Raw genomic sequence first — 13,971 nt, 5'->3', positions numbered from 1 at the left:
CTGCTTTTCTGATTAGGACCAGTGCACTCAGTCCATATTGCACTGCACTGCTGATGAGGACCAGTGCACTCAGTCTGTATTTCACTGCACTGCTGTTTAGGACCACTCACTCACTCTGTATTGCAGTGCACTGCTGATTAGGATGAGTGTACTCAGTCCATATTGCACTGCACTGCTGATTAGGATTAGTACATTCAAACCATATTGCACTGCACTGCTGATTAGGATTAGTGCACTCAGACCATATTGTACTGCACTACTGTTTAGGACCAGTGCACTCAATCCATATTGTGCTGAGCTGCACTGGTCTGCTGATTAGGACCAGTAAACTCACTCCTTATTGCATTGCACTGCTTATGAGGACCAATGCACTAAGTCTGTATTGCAGTGCCCTGCTGACTAGGCCCAGTGTACTCAGTCCATATTGTACTTCACTGCTTATGAAGACCAGTGCACCCAGTTAGTATTGCACTTCACTGCTAATTAGGACCAGGATACTCAGTCTGCATGGAATTGCCTTGCTTATTATGATCAATGTCCTCAGCCTGTATGGAAGTGCACTGCTGAGTAGGACCAGTGCAGTTCATGTTGCACTGCACTGCACTGCTTATGTGGACCAATGCACTCAGTCTGCATTGCAATACACTGCTGTAATCAAGTGTGCAGTCAGGATGTATTACACTGTGATGAATAGGACCAGTGCATTCAGTCTGTGTTGCACGGTGTGCTCTTTTGATCATATGAGGTGATTAAGTAGACAGGCCGAGCACTCCTGAAACCATTCATAGAGTAAAAAAAACACACAGCCATTTCTCCATTGGCTTCCTGCTGTACCATAAACATGGTACTTATTTCTGCACATTTTATATTCTCCAAATCATCGGAAAAAAGTATTGTGCTGCAACAAGATACTCACCTGCAGCTCCTTTTCTAAAGTTGTGCACATGCCAAGAAATGAACCCCTGCACAATGGATTTCCAGTGAGCAGTGGGACACTGCCTTCATTGTACCACCACTCTCAGAGATCTTGGATCACCTTGTGGATCTCACCCAGGTCAGAAATGGCAATGGATCCAAGTAGCATGTGAGACAGTTTCTCGCTACTGTGCACTACAGGTAGATAGCCAGTGGCCTTGAAAAGTGTGTCTCTGTCTTCTGCTCTTTTAGTTTGCCAACCTTTTAGACATTGTCTTCTTTCAAATACAACTGGTATGGATTCCTGCTGCATTAATGTTAACAATAAAACACAGCAAGAATGTAACTTAAATGTTATAAACTGGTTGGTAATAACTTGTTAAGTAGTTTCAGCAACTGATCAGCCACTGTTGTGAGTACAAGTTCAATGCAAGTATTTTTTTAATACCAGTAGTAGGTGCAGTAGGCAACAGGAGGTGAACTCAGCCACTTCAGCCACAGTAAAGCCATTTCAGAGAAAGTTTACTTAGATGTACATGTAGCAATAACTCTCACTGCATGTCTTTTTGGATACTTAAGTACATGTGCATCAGTAATCCTTGCTGCATGTCTCTTCAGGTACTTAGGTGTACTTGTATTAATACTCCTTGCTGCAGGACTCTACAGATACTTAGGTGCATGTGCATCTGTAGACCTTGCTGAATGCTTCTTCAGGTACTTAGTAGATGTATGTACATGTATTACTAATCCTCGCTGCAGGACTCTATAGGTACTTAGGTACATGTGGATCAGTAATCCTTGCTGCATCTCTCTTCAGGTACCAGGATGTTCTTGTATCAGTAATCCTTATTGCATGTCTCTTTATGCACTTAGGTGTACATGTATTATTAATCCTTACTGCATTTCTCTTCAGGTATTTAAGAGTAGCAGCAATGCTCATTCTATGCCATAAGATCATAGGACATTACTAGGCTAATGGCCATGGGGCCCTTATAAGCCTAGCATAGGACCATAGGAGGTTATTATTCAAATGTCCCTGGGAATGTCTCTTCAGGTACTTAAGGTTTGCATGCTTCAATAATCCTGAATGCATGTCTCTTGAGGTGCTTAGGAGTATATGCATCTGTAGTCCTCACTGCATGCCTCTTCAGGTACTTAGGTGTACTTGTATTAATAATCCTCACTGCAGGACTCTACAGGTGCTTAGGTGCACATGCATCAGTAATCCTCACTGGGTATCTCTTCAGGTTATTCTAAGGTGTAGCACTGCATAGTACTGTAGATTATTTCCTTAGTTCACAATCTTCCCTTCATGGATAACTTTAAACAGACAATGTTAGATACTAACGTGGCTTTTTTATATGGCTTATTTACAGGCACAAAGGTATCCGATCCAAAGTTGGTCATTCTTTAAGATGCAGCTCCATTTATTTGATAAATACTTCCCTTGTATGCTTCTTAGTATAGTGTCTGTTTGACTGTCTAATATTTACCTTTCATTCTGGCCTTTAATTAACATGTTAGTTTTAATTTATGAGCTTTGTATCTCAACTGTCCATCTAAGTTAATATTTTCAGTAGTAATGTCCTTTTTTATATGTCATATTGTATAAAATATGTATTTGAAGCAATTAGCATTATCTGTGGATTATCTGTAAACACAGTCACCCTGAAACTATTTATTTTTGTTATTATTTCAACAGTATTGTTGTGAGATTTTACACAGATGTATTGAATGACTGTAATTATTTTGTGACTACTGTTGCATGTTTTATCTCTAAAGTTTAAGAAAATTTAATCCTGAAGTGATAACTGCATATACATTATTTAAAGTCAATCAGTTGTGCAGTAAAAAGCATCTTAGAAGTTTTACTGGTATATTAACGATACAATTAGAATAACATTCCTTTATCTTAGTATGTGTGAAGGATGTAGTCCATGGAATATTAGTATGATTGAGAAAATGACACCTTAACTCTGGGAGTCATTTCTAACCTCCCTGAAAGACCTTAGTCCTCAACTCAAAAAAAAAGGTCTCCATGTACAAGTTCAGTGCAATTTTTTTTTTTTTGGGGGGGGTAATAACATTAATTCTGTATTGTGAAGTCTGTACTTTATTGTATATTGTAATAGTTTATAATTTATGCACTTCTCCTACAATGTCTTGTTCTTACTGTTATGATTGTACTCACCTGGCATATGCTTGACATTGGAAATTGAGATTCAATCATTAACCTAGTAAAATAAATAAATACATAATATTTTTTTTTCAGCACAAAAACACACTTCAGAACATGAATGTACACAGAAGGATCTACATAAACTTGAAAAAGCATTACAGGTAATGTGCCAGTACTGTTAAGCATCACTGCAACATGAGGTTTTACATCAAGACACTATAGTAGGTTATCTAAGCCCTGTAAATGACATTGTATAATGCCGAATGAGTTATGTGCTCAACACAGAGACCATAGCATATCTCGATATCTCTTTGACTAAAGACTACTCTATCCATAAGTTTATTGCCAGCATTCATAGAAAAAGTACATATTCCAACTCTTTTTTACATTTCTCCAGCTGTCATCCATCCCATCAGAAGCGGGCAGTAGTAAAGGGTCAGCTGGTCAGGGCAGCTCGCATTACTACTCTTGATAAGGATTTTCATGCTGAATGTGCACACCTGAGGAATATGTTCCTTCACCGTGGTTACCCAGGTGATATGGTGGATGACTTGATTGAGGAAGTCTCGAATAAACGTTTGAGACGGTTTTATAAACCAATTTTGGATAGTGAGCACATTCAGCATGAAGATGAAGAGGTTACACTTTCTGAACTGGTAATTGATTGCATTCCCGCTCCTGAGCTTAAAACACAAGGTGCCACTTTTATCACAACATACAATCTCAACAGTAGAGACTGTTTCCAGATTTTATGCAAGAACTGGGAAACTTTTAAGAGTGACAGCAGTGTGTTTCAGAGGGTAGGTGACCATCCTATTGTTGTTTATAAGAGAGCTAAAAACCTAAAGGCCCTTTTTGAACAACGTCCTCTTGTACGTAGTAAAATTATGGGTATGTATAAATGCCAATCCTGTAATTATTGTCAATATATCATTGAGTCTAATAGATTCAAGATTCATGACACCTTAAATTTTAGAGTGAATTGCAATTCGAGAATGGTAGTTTACCTAGCTCAGTGCCAGGCCTGCTTAGCCTTTTATATTGGAAAAACGGAGAGACGTCTTCAAGATCATTTATATGAACACATTTACACCATAAGAAAAAATAAACTTGACAATGCTTTGGCTAAGCATATTCTTTCCCATCCTGATCATAGTTTTAAATTTATGGTGATTGGCCAAGTTTTTCAGAGTCCCCGTGGAAGTCCGACTGCACTAAAGTTAGAAGAACTTGAATTGGTCTGGCAAATCAGACTAAATGCTTACAATGTGCCTGGCTTGAATGAGGGCTGTTCAATCAGCAGTATACTTAAGTTAAAGAGTCTTACTAGATGACAGTCTTTACGTACTATTATTTCAATTTAGGTACCAGTATTTATTGTGTCTTTATTTAGGTCAGTATTATCTTTACAGGTCATTATTTTTATTTTTTTACTATTTTTAATGTCAATGGTTTGTACAATGTGGATATACTTACCACCTACGAGGACCTTTAGCGGCGTTTTGAAAAATGGTTTTAAATGTGTATCTGTTCCTTTTAGAACCTTATTGTATAATTGGGTCACTAATTGATGTAGTATTTCTAGAACACATGTATGTGGTTTTATTAGTCTGAAGAAGTTTATACATTGAATCAAATGAAAAGTGCTTAATAAAACTAAGGATCTGCACTTTTTAGTTGTGTGCCGTTTGCTTGTCTCAGTCCCTATTTTTTGGAATTACCAGTTTGTTTTTGCCTGTTTTTGAGTTCGAGTTATGTGCTGTACTTCTGAGATGTTGTCCTCCAAATAAGACATTGAACTGATATTCCAGATTATTCCAGTGGATATTTAGGTAAAAATTAAAGATCGTGTTCATTTAACAGTGTGGCAATTACACCACTAATTTACAATTACTTATCTATGCTAATATATCAGTATTAGAGATAGAACCCTAAATGGCGTAAGCAATCCCTGCCCTCCTATGAATATTAATGCCATAAACATGGCTTACTATATTTAGTCTTCTGCATTTGGAAGCAATTTTTAAAACTTTATATTTTTTAAGACTTTAAAATGCACTTTTCTTTTCACACAAGAAAAGTATTTGCAAGCATAAAGATGCATGCAAACACTTTTTTGTTGGAAAGGAAAATCACTTTTCATGCCTTTAAACATAATCTTTAGCGGTCCTAAGTCATAGCACTTTATGGCACACCTTGGACATTTTTATTTGCAAGCGATACATTCAACTGAGTATAGAGTTCAAATAGCTATTTCATTTAAGATTTTGTACATAAACTTAGTTTGCAGACAATGGAAAGACCTTATCCTTTGTTCCTGTGGCAATGGTATACTCCTTTGAGGTGTTTTAGGAGGTTTTGTCTGACAGAAATCGACTTCTTTACTTAGCTTAGGTGAAATAGTTTCAATTTGCTAGACCCATTTTACTAAAGCTTTTTTCAACAGTAATTTGGCTGTATGGAGGTGAACAGTGGAAAAGAAGATTAGTAAAGGAGAAGTTACTGCAAACCGTAGGATTTAATGTAGAAAATCTGACTCCGAAAACACCACAGCAGGATAGAGTAATTGCCATACAAATTAAGGAGAAACCAGTGGAATGGGAAGCAACTGATCAGTCACCATATGTATATATTTTGGAGACTTCCACAGGAAACCAGGGTACTTACATATTATCGCAACCAGATTTTTGCGATAATACCGCTTGCTTCCCCGTGTGTGAATGTAACCAGAAATGTATGCAGAATTACACAGGCAATGTTATCTTTAAAAAAAAACACTTTGTTGAGGTAGGAACAGTGTAGTATTTGAAAAATGACTGTTTGTTTGCACCTATGCCGTTTCCCGACACCATGTCAGTCATACTACATTTCCAAGTCCTGTTGTGTATGCACACAACACAGCAGAAGTATGTGAAATGGAGAAATTACTCTGAATCACAGTCACAGTGCAACCTCACTGAATGTAAACAGTTTTGAACAAACTACTATGTTTCTTTGTGGCTTGACCAAAAGCCGATCCCGAAAAGACATAAAGCGACAGCATTTGACGGCATTGGCTGACAAAGAACATTCATTGGGCAGCTTGCCAAGAAGTGACTTGCTGCCAGTAAAGAGCACGAAGAAACAGTATGTTTTGTAGGTTTTTTTTTTTTTTTTTGTAGTTTTGTTAAAGAAAACATATTGTTTTCCATTTCAACCAGATAAACAGACATATTTACTGATCGGGAAGCAAGCCGTATTATCGCAAAAATCTGGTTGCGATAATACGTAAGTACCGAAACCAGTATAAACTTTCAGTTGGAGCTGGACAGCAAGGGAAGAAACAGGAAACTGTGGCAACTCTGACGCAGTCAAGGTTGAGGAATGATAGGCCAGTGAGTTCCAATATGACAGAGCAATGGATGACACAGGATGAAATTGAAGAGAATGTGCCACAGGAACATGCTATGAAACTTTCTATAGAATATCCACAGGAAATGGAGAACAAAAAAAGTGTCCTCAGTTTAGTAGAAAATAAGCTAAGAGAAGAGTTGCTTGATTTCGTAGAGATAGATAGACATATTAAGATCAATGAAAGAAATAGAATGCAGAATTTCATTAAAACCCAAAAAGTTAGAAGTCTGGTAAAACAAATGAACACAGTAGTTAGGACTGTCCATGGAGATCCATGCAATATAACAGAAGTAAAGATTTCTCCCCTTCCTTTCCCTCACTACCCTATGTTCTTGTGGTAGAACTTTATCTGTTATTAATTTAGCTGCACAATATAACAACAATGTTATTAATTTAGCTGCACAATATAACAACAATATTCTGTTGTTGTTAAATAAAGTCATAATGGAAAACTGTAAAAAGGGGAAGAATTTAAGTACAGCATGAAGACTGCAAAAAAGCACTTGACAGTATCCTGTATTCATGGATAAAAAAAAGTGCTTAAAAATGTATACACTGATCAATGACATAAAAGTGACCATGAAACAATGGTAGACCACGCTGTAGCTAAGCAATGATAAAAGACAAATTATTAACCCAGGAATAAAAATTCAAAGGGGAATATTCCAGGGTGACTCTATTACTGATGCTCTTTTGTCTTACTCTTAACCCAAATCTTGTCTCTTCCTTTTTTAAAGCTAATAACATTAAATAACCACTTTTTATCTGTCACATGAAAGAACATTGTTCACTGTATGTTTTCAACATTTTTAGTGATTTCACAGTGAGATACAGTTAAATTCCTTGAATGAAAAACTTTATGTTTTCTGAGAGGTTTCTTTGAAACTTCAGAGGCCATTGTTGGATGATTGAAGACTCCGAAGAAATGTAGCCATAGTCATTGCTGGTTCATTGGATCATAAATACAAAAAAGATATATTCAAGAATGTTCTGTTCAGAAGACGGAAAAATTAGACAAATGTTCACTGCAAATTGGAAGTTTAGAGTTTGTGTTTTATTGCCTAAGGAATGACTCTGTAAAACTTTCCTTGGTGAACCAGAAAAGGAAGAAACAACTCAAAGTACCCATAATTTACTACGGGATGAAAACACAACTTCTGGTGTAAAATACATTTTGTAATCACCTACTAACTGCCCTCTGCAGCCAATCATTCAATTAATTTCTCTGTTGAATGAGAGCTAAATACAGGAAAATATCACCTAGGTAATACCCCCCAAGACTTATGTGCACACTAACATTTATGAGAGCCTTGCAATGTCTTCCACTTTTGATTTCTGCATTCCTACACAAGCCCCATGAAACGTACTATGTAACTGTGATTTGGCTGAATGACTTACATTTCTTGGCACATCTGTTGCATATTTGTGTCCTTTAGGCTGCCAGGATTACAGCAAGCCAGCGCACCACTTCCTCCAAGAATTGGTTAGCTGTCATTAGCTGCTGTCACCTTCCCCTTCCTATCTCCTCCAAAGCCAGAGCAATTAACTGTTTTTTATGTCATCCAGGTCACAGTCAAGGCTTAATCCCATTATGCCTTTTGTGTCATCTGGGTCACAGTCAGGGTTTAATCCCACTATGCCCTTTGTTTCATCTGGGTCAGAGTCAGGGCTTAATCCCACTATGCCTTTTGTCTCGTCTGGATCACAGTCAGGGTTTAATCCCACTGTGTCTTTTGTGTCATCTGGGTCACAGTCAGAGCTTAATCAAACTATGCCACAACATCTGGTGGTGTCCAGCAAGTTTAATTCTAACAAGATGTAGTACATACACATGTGATAGCACACAATGTTGACATAAATAAAGAGATGGTTGAGAAAATTGTAAATACTGTGAAACTTTATTTCAGACTGATTCACAATGCAAAGCCATATTACACATTCATCCTAGTAGCAGTATGTCTCAAACTCATAACATAGAATTATATATTTATATCATCCTTGAGGGGGTGTGGTGAATAAAGAGTTGCCTGTTTCAATAGAGAAGACTCTTATGTAGGTAATTTGTAAGCCAGGCCATGTTATCTATAGTGAAGCCTGCAGATGAGAGCACCTCTAGAAGGGTATAAAATATATATGGTCTACCAAGTCAAAGGCTTTGGTAAGGTTGTTGTTATCAGTACTGAGCAGCAGGTCATCTTTGAGGGTCGAAAAGATGGTTACTTTGCATCTCTTGAACCAGGAGCTATGCTGGACAAAATCTAATTGTTCATTGTAAGTACAGACATGGTAGTGGATACATTTCTGAAGGATTTTTACGGCAAGCAAAATAGAAACTGAGTTTAAAATTTGCAGTTGATATGGGGTGGGCAATTTCTAGTGGTTGGTGAGGGTCATTTCCACATGTTCAGGAAGATGTTACAGGAAACAGAAAAGGTAAAGATGAATTGAAGAATAAGATTTATATTTTTGCAAAGCTTGATGAACCACAGTAAGAATGAGTCTGCTAAATCTGGGCTGTAGCAGATTTTATTATGGTAGTACCAGCTTCATGTGGTAGGACAGATCAAAAATAGAAGGGAGGGAGGAGTAACAGACATTGGAAGAGCACATATGTGAAAAGGGTGTCAGTTTGGAAACTTTGGTTAAAAAATCATTCTTCTAGGAAGGGACATTACAGGTCTGGATGGTTCATAAGACGTGAAGCTTGTCTCTAAGGGATATTTCAACTAGTGAATTTACCTCTTTCTTGAAGTCTATAGACAGGAACAACAGGGAAGACCAAATGGATTGTCAGAAAGAAGTGTTCTGATTATGAACTGCTTTTGGGGAGATTTTTTAGAATTTCCTTCATGTATATGGGACTTCATTTCCACTTGGGCAAAATGTGGTCTGGGTTTTAGGAATAATTTCAGTTCTTTGAGTACCCATTTGTTTTAGTTGTATTTTTGCTGTTGATATAGATGTGAAATATAATTCCTGGATGGATTTAGAGATCCATAGGTGGTTACTAGGCTATCAGCCCAAGAACCATTTTAAGTTTAGCCATACTATTGTGAACATGTGTCAAAACCCCAAGGATTTTATGATTATGTTATAGGCTTGTACACATCAAGAGTTCAAAACCTGCCCCAGGCCTTTAGAAAGGTGCCAAACCAGGAGAAAATTTGCAGTTTCTCACCCATTGATCTAAGTTACATTTGAATATGGTTAGGGATGAGCTTTGCTTCACATGCCTGTTCCAGAGAAGGGGTAATTTTTGGCACACATACCTGTCCATCCAGTATGCCCTGTTTTTGTCATAGTCAATGTTTAGATCCTTAGAATGGGTATTTCTGATGACGTTTATTGTGCAGAAGTGCAAAAAGTCCATCAGTGTGGGATCAGAGGATGCCTTGTAGGCATATCTGACTGTCTAGGTGTCTGAAGGAGACCGAGTACAGGGACAGGGCTTTGAAACAAGTAGTTATCAACAACCTTAATACCATTAGATGGGAGAAGAAAAGACAACTCTAGCTAACTTCAGGGGGCTTTCAGTTTTGCTGTGTTACTTTGGGTTATTTACCTAAAGGTAAAATCGATAGGTTACTGTTCTTGTTCCAGAGAGGTTACACTGAATGTAAGAACAGAGTGCTCACTCAGTGTCAGAGTGCACATTTTAACTGAGGACGTACTATTGTCAATATCTTTTATTAAGGGGATGAGTAGTGTGTTGTTTGTTTATTGACTTTATAAAACAGGTAGGTGCATTGGTCATGGGACCACTTTCAACCATGATCCAAACCACTGAGGTTGAAACAACATGGTTACAGGACTACACACGAGAGAGAGAGAGAGAGAGAGAGAGAGAGAGAGAGAGAGAGAGAGAGAGAGAGAGAGAGAGTGTGTGTGTGTGTGTGTGTGTGTGTGTGTGTGTGTGTGTGTGTGTGTGTGTGTGTGTGTGTGTGTGTGTGTGTGTAATTCTGAATACTTCCACACTAACTGAATGGACGAAGCAGCCTAATGGAGAGAGTTCACCTATGGACACAGAGTACATTGTGGGAATAAACAGTTTAGCTGAAAAAGAAGAGTATATTAGCATGCCAATCGCATCAGGTCAGTTTGTAATCAAATAAATGAAAAAGGTAATAAGTATTTACTGGTCTGAGTGATACTACTGCTGCATAAAAGATCAAGATAAACAAAAAAATGTATATTTCATTTTTGATTAAAATTATCTCAAAAGGGGCAACAGTTATAAAACCTGGGTCACAAACAGAAATAGTAGTAACTTTTTTTTTGTTTACGTGCTGCAGAGAGGTCACTAAATAGGTTACATAAATTGTTTTTACTTAAGTAATATTTCTGATCTCGAGAAAACAAAGTGTTGCAATATAAAAATAAATTTTATTTCTGCCGTGAAGAAATTCTGAAATTAAATATTTGGGCTAAATTACTGTGGTTGGTCTACAAATCTAAATATATATTTAAAGCTTTTTCCCTTTACTCTAGCATACATCTGTAAAGATTTTTTTCTTATATATTTTTTTCACATTCAACAAATGACAGAGATTTTCAGCTACTTTGTGAAAACTTATTTTGCTCCAAAGATGCATAAACATGTTTTTTTTTTAATAATGATCCACTTTTAAAAAACTGTAGAAGCTGCATTATTCATGAGGAATTTGATCTAGAATTTTTTTTACCTAAGAATGTAATATTTTGAGACAAAAATATTATAAATTGAATGGATGTGGATGAAGTGGATAGTATCTCACATGTTCCTTCTATAAGAGAGTTTCCCTGAAACTAAATATAAATTCTTAAGGAATTGCCCAGGTTAAACACTGAAGGGTTAAAAAAAAACACTTTTTGACCTTTTTAAAGATAAATATCAAGTTTCAGCTTCAAATTTTGGATTTAGAGAAGCAAGAAAAGGATTGCAAAGCTATATAATATTACAGATACTACAGTCTTGTAATCCAAAATTGTCAATGGCATATTGTTTAAGATTATCAATATCATGAGGATGCTTTACTAAATGACAAACATCTCTTAATTTTTGTCATGGTCTTATTCATATTTGTAACTTTACTTTATAAAAAGAACATAAAATAAAACTCTTGCCAAAAGATTCATCGATCTGTTAATCTACCAATCTACCTATCTATCTACCTACTTTGTTAAATGGGCATATGTTCTGGTGCTTGGCCCTTTTCAGGTACTACCCCAGCCATTTAGCAAAGACAACAGCAGTTAATTAGGAAAGTGCACCATTAATAGTCTTCTTCTTTCGGATTTCCCAGTTAGGGGTCACCACAGCAGATCACCTGTCCACTCATGATTAGCAATGGAGTTTTACAGTGTCGAGTTGCCAGCCCGGCACCCAACCTTCCACAGAAGGCACACACACGCACACACTCACACCTAGGGCCAATTTTAGAGTGTCCAATCCACCTACAGCATGTCTTTGAGATGTAGGAGGAAAGCGGAGTACCCGGAGGAAACCCACGCGACCACAGGGAGGACATGCAGACTCCGCAAAGAAGGCACCCTAGCTGAGGATTGAACCGGAGAACCTCTTGCTGTGAGGCGGCAACGCTAACTGCTGCACCACTGCGGCCACCCCATGTGCACCATTAATTATCAATCATATCAAAACTGAGAAATGCAAATCAAACAGGGATAAAGACAGTAAACTCAATTACAGTACATAAAGTCAGTAAATTGAAATATAGTACATACATATATAGAATACTTATATGAACGAGATATACAAAATATACAAATTTACATAACATAAGGAAAAGCCATAATGGCTGAAGACTTCCAGCATATACCATTTCCACAATGTAGACTATAAACAAGAGGTTTCTGACTTAAAACTTGAACTTAAATGGAATAAAGCATCATATGTGGTCCTTACTATGGTCTCTAAAACAGATATATATTTTCCTAAGTATGGTATAGTTTCAGTTTTTTTCTTGATTTGTAAACTGTGAGTCAGTTTATAACTAAGTGGTGGGAGCAGGCTTGTAGGATTTCTCAAAAATAGCCAAAGGTAAGAAAGGTCTGATCAGTTTGCTGGTTTTATTCTTTCTGAAGGTGTACAAGGAATAATTTACTTTCACTTTATTAGCAAGGGGAAGACAAAAGTTAGTTTTAAGGATCTTAAAGAAGAAAGAAGAAGCTAATTCCGGTCGAACTAGGTAACCAGTTTTCTTTCTGAATGATAATGCAGAGCTGTTCAGTGAACGTTGAGAGGCTGATGGACAACACCACTTTGTTTCCTGTGATTTGGAGCACTGTAATCTTGTGTCCTGGAAGTGAACAATAACTGTTAATGCATTTCCCATTTCAAGAAATAATATATTAGTAGCTGTAGCTCCAGATTCAGTACTAAGCAGGTGAGAGATAGTATATGCTAACGATGCATGAAGAGCCTTACTGGTAGCATGTTCAAGGTGGTTACTGAAAGAGATAGATTAATCTTCAATAATTCCTAGGTACCACTATTATTTAATAATTGGAAGAGTGCAGTCAATTGTTAAGTCTCTTAGGAGTACCAAAATCATTACAGTTTGTTGTGTGAAAGTCAATGCAAGATAGAAACAAAATTGTTCGGTAATAGAGAGCCAGCAAGAGTGTGAAGTTATGGGCACAAGTAAGAACCATGTCATTAGCATACCTGGCAATGGTATTGTTTAGGATGGATAAATTATTTATGTACAAAGAGAACAATAACAGACCTAGTAGCAAACCTTGGGGAACCCCGGTGATAATGGTCTTGACTGACTGATGTCATGTGAAGTGATGATCAAAAGGGCAAGTGTCACAAACAGGTCTAAACAAGCTCTTACTATAAAGCTACAGGTAATAGATATAGATTGAGCTGATATCCCTACCTGAACAGACCTCGGCCTGCCCAGCCTTTTACAATGTGCAACAGCCCTATCCAGGAAAAACTCTACCCACTCAAAAAGTCAGGAGTAAAGATAAGTCCTACCTTAACAATGAGCTCAGAAACACAATCAAATGCAAGGAATAATGCATACAAATCATGGAACACTGAGACATGCAGTCATGAACAATATACCCTATTCCAGAATCTTAGAAAGGAGACTAGAGTATATGCTAACATATCACAGGCAAAATACATGAGAAACATGCAACAACCCAAAGTGGGACATTCAAAGCATTTTTGGAAAGTAGTAGAAACCATTGTGACAAAGAAATTATTTATGAATAAGGTAGTTACTAAACTTCTCACCAATGAGATCCTCAACTTCAATAAAATGGTTTCTCCTCCTCCTCCTATTTTCTAATGTGTCACAAGTTTCACCCTCTTTCTTGCTGCACAAATACATTTAGTATCCTTTTGTCCTTTAAAAGATCACCAAACAGGATGTCTCTGAACTATTAACCAAGAATGACCTTCATATTATACTTTCATACCAGGAAGTCAAATACTATGTCAACTGTTTGCCTTTCTTTACAACCTCTGTGTC

General features: G+C 37.1%; 1 protein-coding gene across 1 annotated transcript in view; it reads left to right on the top strand.

Annotated features, from left to right (window-relative positions):
* LOC122789423 overlaps positions 1-13,971 on the top strand; it is a 296,247-nt gene that overhangs the window by 54,291 nt on the left and 227,985 nt on the right. Inside the window, exon 2 of the mRNA XM_044056874.1 lies at positions 3,188-3,255. Within this exon, the coding sequence (XP_043912809.1) occupies positions 3,188-3,255 (68 nt within the window). The remainder of the gene's footprint in view (positions 1-3,187; positions 3,256-13,971) is intronic.

The sequence above is a fragment of the Protopterus annectens genome, chromosome 14.part0 (genome assembly GCF_019279795.1).
Source record: "Protopterus annectens isolate FY-2018-M chromosome 14.part0, PAN1.0, whole genome shotgun sequence".
In the NCBI taxonomy this organism is placed as follows: Eukaryota; Metazoa; Chordata; order Ceratodontiformes; family Protopteridae; genus Protopterus; species Protopterus annectens.
Note: the sequence above shows the minus strand (reverse complement) of the source record. Positions and strands in the feature narration are given on the sequence as shown.